The 11520-nt window shown below is 35.1% G+C and overlaps 1 protein-coding gene across 1 annotated transcript; it reads right to left on the bottom strand.

Annotated features, from left to right (window-relative positions):
- Positions 1-893: 893 nt before the first annotated feature.
- On the bottom strand, positions 894-2099 carry LOC149557370 (serrate RNA effector molecule-like). Its single transcript, XM_089830243.1, has one exon. It carries the CDS (start codon positions 2097-2099, stop codon positions 894-896), a length of 1206 nt encoding a protein of 401 aa, XP_089686369.1.
- Between the last annotated feature and the right edge of the window lie 9421 nt (positions 2100-11520).

Below are 11520 nucleotides of genomic sequence, written 5' to 3'. Positions count from 1 at the left end.
ATAGGACACAATACAACCAAAAATTGTTATGCAAGTTCTTAACCAATTGACAAATATAATACAATACAAAATGCAGTGTTCACAATTGAATAAATATTTGAGACAAGCTTTAGAAAACAATGATTGTAGTGATGAAAATAGTGAGCTTAGGAGAAGTGACAATGACGAAAAGGTATCAAATACCAAACAGATGAAAGTTTCATTCATAAATTCATTATATCTAAGTATATTTAGATTAGACATGTTTCAAATCCTCATACTTTCATTCCATCTAAATCCCTTTAATTCTATATGACTATTTTTTACATTATCTAGTCTCATCCCTTCATAAACTAGCACACTAATCATAATTCAAATTATATATTATAATTCAAACTTAATAAAATTAAATTCTACACTTAATGTTCCTTCACAACTTCCTTAAAAATGAAGTCATAAATCTTTGAAAAAAAAAGAAATAGTATTATATCTTTGAATATAATATTTTCATTAAATTCATTTTCTTTTAATTTTTAAAACCTCACTAAATTTGTTTTACTTCTATTTCTGAAACTTCACACTTTTTTCCAGTTTACATTTGAGTAATCGTTGATTAATTTTTATACTTCAACATATTTTAAATTTTGAAAATTTAAGATTTAGAAATTAAAATCATAAATAGGAGATCAATCTTCCAACAAAAAGAATGAATGAGTGAAACTAATAAAATAGATGTTATCCTAACCATTCCAAGAAATCAAACACAATACAAACTTTTAAGATAAAACCAAAAAAAGAAAATTAGAAACATTCGAAGATACTAAAAGAATCACTTCAAATTTGGAATTTCCGTAAGGATCTATCTACCATTAATTAACAGGATAAGAAATGACTTCCAAAGGGGCTATGCACCATTAATTAACAGTACATGGTGCAAAGGGATCATTCATATAATTCTCAAAGTAAATCTCCTCACTTGCCTGTGCCCTGTAATATTCCACAACCCCACTGTGTTCATCATGTATATGGGCTATGATATTCCCAGATGATTTACAGCATTTGCCACCTGAATTCTCTTTACAAACATACTTGATCTTAATATGTCCATCTCTCCTCTCTTTTTCCACTACGGTAAAGTGGGCACACAATTTACTGTTAACCAACATTTCCATCTTTTCTTTTCCCAAAGAGAGAAGCGAAGGATCCCTGGCTTGCAACCTCTTCTGCCACACTGAATCCAAACTCCGTTCAACATTAGCAGCTGGCAGATTTATTTCCTCTCTAGTAACTAAATCCTTGCCCATATCAGTCATTCCATAGTAATGGATTCCATGAACATCCCGCAAATATGTAATCGCCACATTCAGAAGCTCTATCCCACCAAGAGTCCCACTGCTCTCATCTCGGTTTTTTACAGGGACAAACTGGGCAAAATACCCATCTTCCCCAGAGGAAAGCAGAAGGTTTTCATGAATGCCCTTCTCTGCATCAAGCTTAGCAATGAGGCAGCGCGCCTGGTTCAAGTCCTCCAAATGTGTCACAGCATTTCCAAGTGGGTTACATTCCAAGAGCATCAAAGCACCATTTTGAAGATCTCTGAAGAAGTTTTCTGCCAGGGCATTTGCATATTCATTCCTTATGTTAATGGCGGTTTCTATGTGGGAAGGATGGTACATATCTTTTAACCTCTGCTCATCTTTGTGAGCAGCGAAAAATTCCTTTTTGAGCTGGTGCAGGTAGGGTTTGTACCTGCTGTGTGCTTCGTCCGGTAATATGTTGATATCGAGGCCATCAATAAAATGAATGTAAAGTAACAATGTACATGATCGATCATACCGTAATATTGGGCGTTGATTCCTTGTCTCCGAAGGGCAATTTCTTGTAGACCTTGAAACGTACTCATGGCGATGGAGATGCCTACCGTATCTGTCTCGGCTTCTGCTGCAACAATGTGTTTCTCTGGACTGGGGTTCTATTGGGGTTCGATCCCGTGACCGCCTTTCATATGAAGATGATGTGGATCTGTGCCTGCTACGGTAATGGCGGTGCCGTTTCCGGGGAGGAGAGTGGGAATGAGAAGATCTGTGGTAATCTCTTGAGGTGCATTCATGGCGATGCATTAATATTTTAGGGTTTAGGGTTGGGTTTATTATTACAATTAGGGTTAGGATTTAGGATAGGATTAAAGTTAGGATTTAGGGTAATAGTTGGGGTTGGTTGGAATTAGGATTAATCTAAGGGTTGGGGTTGGGTTTAGGACCAAGATCACGGTTAGTTTAAGGGGTTCATTTTACATAGTAGGTAGGATTATGCTTAGATATAGGAATTCATTGAAAAATATACTTAGGCGAGGAGTTATTATTAGGTTAGGATTAGGGATAGAATAAAGGTCAGAATTAGAATTTGGATGAGTCCCATACACTAGAGGGAAGAAGTGTAAAGAAAATAATCTCTGATGATGATTGGTGGTCCATAATGAGGTAAGAAAATTGTTGTTGTTGATTTAACAAAATTCTATTTTATTTTGGCATTTGTTCATTTTATTATTTTAGAATTAATGCAATGCTACATTTGGCTCTAAATGGTTAGTCATGGGCAAAACCTTGCTACTATGTAATTAGATGTTGTTGATATGAGGTAAGAAAATTGTTGTTGATTTAACAAAATTCTATTTTCATAAAAGATAGTATGAAAATCAAGAATAAGACTTTGATCAACTGTAACATAAATTATTGAAAATGGTAGAATAGGAGTCAGTAGGTATGCCCCATGTTGAGGATTTGTAATCTCTAATTATTTTATTAAGAAAATATAAAGGCCATGCCAAACAAATATACTATAAATGATTTAATAAATATAAATCTCAAAAAAATTAACCGATGGGGTATATGTGAAAAATTTGTTGTGTATTTATCAATTTTCATCTCATTCCATTTTTAATTCTTGTTTTTTCTATTTGTTTAATTTAATTAGCTACTATTTATACTGAGATATGTATAGCTTATTTAAATATTTCTATTTATTTAACTTAATTAGCTATTATCTTTATGGTTAACTCTTATTTTTTAATTCATTTATTTAACTTAATTAATTAATTAGTTATTATCTCTACTTTTAACTCGTGTTTTTCTTCTTGTTTATTTAACTTTTGATTGACATTAATTTTAGTTTTTAGGTCATTTTAATTTTATTTTTTAATTTAAATATTAATGTTTAGTTTAGCAAATAGGATATTTGTAGAAACACCATTATTTTTTAATATATATTTTAATATTCCTTGAAATTATTATTATTATTATTAGTTTAAATATGATTATATTATTAATATCAATAGGCATTTTATAATGGCAAAATGGGTGGAGTGGGATATATATTTTAATATTCCTGAAATTATTATTTTTCGTTTTTTTTAAAATGATTATATTATTAATCTCAATGGCAGAATGGGTGGAGTAGGATGGTGTGGACGTGTTAATGTTAACTTTTATTCTTCTAGATTAAATTTGACAATCACCTACATGTCAAAAGTTTATATCTTATTATAAACATAATACAATTTTTAAAATAACTTAATAAATACAACATAAAATATTTGTTTAAATTATAATATTTGAAGATATAAATCATCTATTATTTTAGAAACTAAAATAAAAAGCTTAAGTTAGTAAAAAAATAAATAAATGGAGATAAATGAAATATATATAATTTTAGACATAATAAATTAAATTTTAATTATTTTGTACTAGATATGTATCAAAATTTCTTTAGATAAATTTATCTAGATATTTATACTAGTTGATATATTTAAGTTGAAAAACTTTAAATTAGTTTAGTTTTAAATTTTAATAATTATTTTAGTTTAATTTTTACTCTTTATTTATACATGCTATTTTTTTCATGTTATTTTTTTTTATTTTTTTATAATAGATTTTTTATGGAAAGATATTTTTAGATGATAATTTATTAGTATATGATAAATTAAATAAATACATTATATTTATTTAGTTTACTAATTTTTTTATATTTTTTAAATTTAAAATTAAATTTTAGTTTAATTTAATTTATGCACATTAAATTATAATTGTAAAAAATATTATTAAACATATATTAGCTCATCGTTGAAAGGATAATTATATGGAGCTTTCAAAATAGTGAAGAGTAATGAATAATAAAGGTGCTAGCTATCTGGTTGAGAGCAGAGACTTGAGGCTGTGGGTTACCCCATGGTCTTGGGTTCAAACCTCTCTCTACTATTTTTCTATTCTGTTTGGATTGTTAGCTACTGGACATAATTTGCGTCGGTGTTTTTGGAGATCTTTTGCAGTCAATTTTGGATTGGGGGTTTTATTGTTTCCATGGCAGGGCCTGGGATTTCTTCTCCGTTGGTGAGAACAGATGGTTCTTCTCCAACTATGCATGCAATGCGATCTGAATCGTTTTATTCAGGGGAGAGCTCCAAGCTAAAAAAAGTTAATGGTTGTCTTCCGCGTAGCCATGATCGCCCTATTCTGGTTATTCCTCCAACAACTATAATGGAGGACATTGATTATTCAACCAAGCATGCTTTGATATTCAAATTTCTTGGAATCCGGATTTCCCTATCCGCTCTTTGAGGCATGGATCCGCCGCTCTTGGTAGGTGGAAGGCGATATGGAGATTATGCTGGTAGGGAATAGTTATTTTTTTGTTGTATTCTCTTGCATGTCTGATCGTGATCGTGCTTTTGAAGGAGGCCCTTATTTCTAGAACAATGTGGGGTTATTTGTCAAACCTTGGCATTCAGGTTTTAATTTTGCTGAGGATCTCCCTTCAACAGTGCCAGTTTGGGTTCGCTTGCCTCGTCTTCCCTTGGAATTTTGGCGTGAAGACATCCTTCGACAAATTGCTGCTTTGTTGGGGAAGCCAGCTACGATCGCACATCAAACCCTTGATAAAAAGGTTATTTCTTTTGCTAGAATTTGTGTTGAAATTAATTTGAATAACCCATTACCAGATTCTTTGGAAATTTGTCTGGGGGATTCTTCTTGGGTGCAGCAGTTAGATTATGAATCCCTCCCTTTTCGTTGCCAGATTTGTCATGAGTATGGTCATTTAGTGCGGTAGTGCCCCCGTAACTTGAGTTTCAAAGGAGTGGATCGGTCTACAGCTAGAAATGCTGGTGGTTTGGCAGATACTATAGGGAAAGGACAATCTCAAATGGTTAATACTACCAAGGGGATGAATCCACAAGATGCTATAGGTAAGGGTAAGGCTCCAATGCAGGATAAGGATGGATTTACCCCTGTTCGTCCTCGAGCTAAGGGATGTGGTCAAAAGAGGCCTTTGAAAGAAAGATTATCTGATTCAGCTTTTAACCGTTTTGAGGTGCTGGATAGTATGGTTCTAGAGGAGGGTATTCCTCCTCCTATCTCTTCTGATCCAACTTGCCTAGATGAGAGATCTGTTCCTAATGATGCTTGTGGGGCATCTCAGGTTGTAGTATATCAGAATTGTGAGGTTCCTGTAGCTCCTGTGACAGCAGCTCTGGTGACTCTTGCAGTGTTTGAAGATGATGATGTTGTTTTGGCTGACTCGGTTAAGGATGTGCTACCATCAAGTAAGGGCAAGGGATCTCCTCTCCCCTTGGGGTTGCTGCCTCAACCCTTTAAGCGGGCTTCTTCTTCTCCCCCTCTAAGGAGTGGGCGTAAAACAGACCAAGAGAAGATTAAACTCATAGGAGATATATTGATTGAGTCTGGTTCAGTGAAACCTTTGGATTCTCATTTTCCCAAATCTACCCAATGATGATTATTCTCTCATGGAATGTAAGGGGGTTGAATAGCATCCCTAGACAAAAGGCTATTCATAACTTGGTGGTTGATCATAGTCCTGATGTTTTTTGTATCCAAGAGACTAAGCTCTCTGTGGAGTCTATGGTCCAACATGCCTCTAGTATTTGGTCTCGTGGCCAATGCCAGTGTGTTGGGGCAATAGGAAGTGCTGGTGGTTTAGCTATATTTTGGGATCCTCAAAAAATTTCTTCTCTTGGTTGGATGTCTTCTCGCTCAACTCTCTCTATGGTAGCTTCTGCTCTAGACTCAGGAGAGGTAATCATGGTTACTAATGTGTATGCACCTGTTGATCTTGTGGGAAAGGAGGAACTTTGGGAACATATTCAATATGTTAGAAATTATCATCCTTATCATCCTTGGGTGTTAGCAGGGGACTTCAATTTAGTTTTAAGTCTGGAAGAGAAGCATGGTGGTTTTGCTAGATTGGGGCCTTCTTCTGCTCTTCTTCGGCAACACATACCTCTTTTGCATCTCTCTGATGTTAAGCCTTCTAATGGCCTCTATACCTGGAATAATCACAGGACTAGTGTTGCTGCTATCTCAGAATGCCTGGATAGATTTCTTGTTTCGTGCTTCTGGCTTAGTGGCACCCTTACTATCTCTTCAGAAATCCTTGATTGGAGGGATTCAAATCATTGGCCAATCAAATTTTTTGCTATAGGGGCTTATGTTCCGAAGCATCCTCCTTTTAAGTTCCAGTTGATGTGGCTTCTTGACTCCTCTCTTCATGATTTTGTTTTTTGTTGGTGGAAAGATGGTGCCCCTGATATGGTACTACAATGTTCTCATTTTCTAAAAGGCTTCAATATGTTAAAAGGCAACTCAAGATATGGAATAGGGAATGATTTGGGAATCTTCACTTTATGAAGAGGCTTGATCAAGAAAATCTTGATGTCATCACAAGGGAGATTAGAGATCAAGGTTTCTCGAAGGATCTTGGCCAGGCTGAATCCATTGCTTCTAGAGCTCTAGAAGAATGGGAACTTCGAGAGGAAATTTTTTGGAAGCAAAAGGCTCGAGTTGATTGGCTCCAGGAAGGTGATTGAAACACTGCCTTTTTCCATAAAACAGTGCAATCTCGCCAGAATCAGAGCACTATCTCTTCTTTGGTTAATTCTCAAGGTATCCAACTGAATTCCTTGCCAGCTTTGTTCCAGGAGGCTATTTCGTACTTCTCTACCCTCTTCTCCGAGGACTCTCCTCCTGCTGATAATGAAGAAAATATTATTTTGTCCTGTATTCCTTCCCTTATCACTCAGGAAATGAATGATTATCTCATGCGTCCTATCTCTTTGGAAGAGCTGGAGGCGGTGGTCTTTGGCATGCCTAAGGGGAAGGCTCCTGGTCCTGATGGTTTTCCAGTTGAATTCTTTTAGGAATTTTGGGACATCATTAATCATGATTTGTTGGAGGTGGTTAAAGAATCCTATGCTAGCAAGAAAATGCTTCGAGCTTTGAACTCTACATTCTTGACTCTTATTCCTAAGAGAGAGGGTGCTAATCAATTGGAGTTTTTTAGACAAATTGCCTTATGTAATGTGGTCTACAAAGTTATTACTAAGCTGATTGCTGAGAGACTGAAAACGTGGCTTCCCATTATTATCTCAGAAGAACAAGGTTGTTTTGTTGCTGGAAGACAAATTTTGGATGGGGTGGTTATTGCTACTAAGGCTATTCACTCTATGGCTACTTCAAGGGACAGAGCCATGTTTGTTAAGTTGGATATGGCTAAGGCCTACGATAGAGTTAAATGGAGCTTCCTAAGGAGTATTCTTCTTTCTTTTGGATTTAGCTCTGACTGGGTGAGTTGGATTATGAGTTGCGTTACTTCTGCCTCTTTTTCTATTCTTATTAATGGTCAACCTTCACAACTATTTGGTGCTTCTAGAGGCCTCCGCCAGGGTGACCCTCTCTCCCCATATCTATTCATCATCATGGCTGAAGGCTTGGGTAGATTCATTAAGCATCAGGTGTCCCAGAATTCTATTCAAGGCTGGCAGTGGGGTAATGGCTTACCTTCGCTTTCCCATCTTCAATTTTTTGATGATTCTGCTCTTGCCGGTCTTGCTAGGATCAAGGAAGCTAAAGCCTTTCGACATGCTTTGGACATTTATTTGGCAGCTTCAGACCAGAAAGTTAATTAGCACAAATCTTTCATTTACTTTTTTAACACTCCTGATTCTATTCAGCACAGGATTGTTGGTATCCTACGGTTTCAGATAGGTTCACTTCCTTTGACTTATCTTGGCATTCCTATTGCTGTTTCTAGGCAGCCACGTCTCTTCTGGAAAAATTTGATTACCAAGCTTCAGGATAAGGTAAATCATTGGACTCATAGATGGCTTTCTACTGCTGCCCGGGTTACTCTTCTTCAAGCTGTTATCCAAGCTCTTCCTACTTATAGAAGCATGGTTCATGCTGCACCTATTTACTTTCTCAAGGAGTTTGATGCTCTTTCTCAACAATTCCTTTGGAGTGGTAATTTGCGTAGTACTAAATGGAGCTTGGTTAATTGGGCAACTTTTTGTAGGCCTAAAAAGGAGGGTGGTCTTGGTCTTCGTTCTACTCTATTGAGTAGACAAGCTTTGGCTGCTAAACTTTATGGGCGATGGTGCTCTGGACAGCATCAACTTTGGGCTCGTATTATCACTCATAAATATTTTCATGGTGCTGATCCTTGCTCTGTTTCTGCACTTCCTCTTGAAGGTCGTGGCTCAATGGTTTGGCATACTTTGAAGACAGGTGCGATGTTGGTGAACAGGGGTCTGTTCTGAATATGTAAAGGAGGTTCTCAGGCTTTGTTTTGGTCTGATGCTTGGGATGGATTCCCTTCCATTTTATCCATATACCCTCATCTTCAGCCTCTTTGTGACTCTTTTATGGCCGCTGGATGAGATAAAGTGGCTCATTACAAGACTCCTTATCAATTGGGACATGTTGTTGGTTATAGATGGAAGGATTCATCTGATTGGCCTCCTGGAGGTACAGACATGGATCGTCAGGAGCTTTCTCAAATTCTGGCCTCTAGAGAGTGTTCCTCTTTGCTTGGTCCAGATGTATTGTCTTGGGGCGGTACCTTGTCTGGTAAATATCATGTCTCTGCTGGGTATCAGGAGATAACTAGACAATTATTTGGGGATGCTGAGGTCCCTTGGTGGAAGCAAGTCTGGAATAAAGTTTCTTGGTCCAAGTGCAATTTTTTCATGTGGTTAGTGGCTCACAACCATTGTCTTACCTGGGATAATCTTTGTAAACGTGGATTTCAGGGCCCCTCTTATTATGTTTTGTGTGGTAATGGAGAGGAGTCTGTCTCTGATCTGTTCTTCCATTGCTCCTATTCTACTCAGATATGGCAACATTGGTGGAATGCTTGGGGTTTCTCTTCTCGGCATGCTTCCTCTTTGCCTGAGTTCTGGGCTCGCTTGGGTAGTGCTCCCTCCAAGTCTTCTTCTCTCCATGCTGCTTGGATTGCTGGTCCATCTTTCATGCTTTGGCATATCCGGTTGGAGAGGAACCATCGCATATTCCAAGATGTTCGGCTTGGTGTTTTGCATCTTTGGTGGAAAATATCACATTCTCTCCAGGAAACTATTCTTGTGAAGTGTGAGCTTCATGGGGGTATGGATCCAGTTGATCTTGCTATCTGTAATCGCCTCAATTTTCATCTACAGGATGGGGTTGCGGCTCATAGGTTTCCTTCTATGTCCAGGTAGCTTCACCATTAGAGGATGGGTCAGGTTAACCAGGATGGGCACTGGACTCCTCCTCCCTTTGGAGTTCTGAAAATTAACACTGATGGTTCTTCTCGTGGGAATCCTGGTTCGGCTGGTATTGGCGGAGTGGCTCGTTGTAGTTTTGGGAATGTTAAATTTTTCTTCTCAATTCATAAGGGTGATTATACTAACAATCTCATGGAAGCTCAGGCTATTTTATATGTTGTGGAACAGTGTTGCTTGTGGGGATGGAGTAAGATTATTTGTGAGTCTGATTCCCAGGTGGTGGTGAACATGCTTTCTTCGCAAGAGCTTGAGGATGTTAGTTGGCAGTTGGCCTTTGTTGTTAAGCAGATTCTTTTCTTCTCTTCCTCTTTTCAGTTCATTAGGTTCAAGTATATTCTGCGAGAATGGAATAGACCTGCTGATTGTTTAGCCAAATGGGCTTCTAGTCATGATCCGGGTTGGAATATTAGGGATAGGGGGCAACTGTCCTTTGAGATGGTGCAAGAATTTGATGATCTTGTTGCTCAGGATCGAGCTCCTTGTTGAGCTCTCCTTGTTGTATTCCTTTCTGTCTTAATAAATTTTTACCCCTCTTTTTGCTAACTCTTATTTTTTAATTCATTTATTTAACTTAATTAATTAATTAGTTATTATCTCTACTTTTAACTCGTGTTTTTCTTCTTGTTTATTTAACTTTTGATTGATGTTAATTTTAGTTTTTAGGTCATTTTAATTTTATTTTTTACTTTAAATATTAATGTTTAGTTTAGCAAATAGGATATTTGTAGAAACACCATTATTTTTTAATATATATTTTAATATTCCTTGAAATTATTATTATTATTATTATTTTAAATATGATTATATTATTAATATCAATAGGCATTTTATAATAGCAAAATGGGTGGAGTGGGATATATATTTTAATATTCCTGAAATTATTATTTTTAATTTTTTTTAAATGATTATATTATTAATCTCAATGGCAGAATGGGTGGAGTAGGATGGTGTGGATGTGTTAATGTTAACTTTTATTCTTCTAGATTAAATTTGACAATCACCTACATGTCAAAAGTTTATATCTTATTATAAACATAATATAATTTTTAAAATAACTTAATAAGTACCACATAAAATATTTGTTTAAATTATAATATTTGAAGATATAAATCATCTATTTTTTTAGAAACTAAAATAAAAAGCTTAAGTTAGTAAAAAACAAATAAATGGAGATAAATGAAATATATATAATTTTAGACATAATAAATTAAATTTTAATTATTTTGTAGTAGATATGTATCAAAATTTCTTTAGATAAATTTATCTAGATATTTATACTAGTTGATATATTTAAGTTGAAAAACTTTAAATTAGTTTAGTTTTAAATTTTAATAATTATTTTAGTTTAATTTTTACTCTTTATTTATACATGCTATTTTTTTCATGTTATTTTCTTATTTTTTTTTATAATAGATTTTTTATGGAAAGATATTTTTAGATGATAATTTATTAGTATATGATAAATTAAATAAATACATTATATTTATTTAGTTTACTAATTTTTTTCTTTTTTTTAAATTAAAAATTAAATTTTAATTTAATTTAATTTATGCACATTAAATTATAATTGTAAAAAATATTATCAAACATATATTAGCTCATCGTTGAAAGCATAATTATATGGAGCCTTCAAAATAGTGAAGAGTAATGAATAATAAAGGTGCTAGCTATCTGGTTGAGAGCAGAGACTTGAGGCTGTGGGTTACCCCATGGTCTTGGGTTCAAACCTCTCTCTACGATTAACTGATGGGATAGTTGTATGAGCTTGTTACCTCACTTGCAGAGGATTAATCTCGCCTCAGCTCGCCTCTTCTAAGCACTAGGTTGGGTTGTAGGGATACCTCTATGTTAGAATAAAAAATGTTAAGAAAAATCATAAATTCTTTATGATGAATATCATTGATTGGGCATTTAAAAAAATTTAAAATTTA

This window comes from Cupressus sempervirens, chromosome 5 (genome assembly GCF_028749045.1).
Source record: "Cupressus sempervirens isolate cs-2001-9-10 chromosome 5, ASM2874904v1, whole genome shotgun sequence".
NCBI lineage: Eukaryota > Viridiplantae > Streptophyta > Pinopsida > Cupressales > Cupressaceae > Cupressus > Cupressus sempervirens.
The sequence above is the reverse complement of the archived record's forward strand: the minus strand, read 5'-3'. Positions and strand labels throughout refer to the sequence as shown.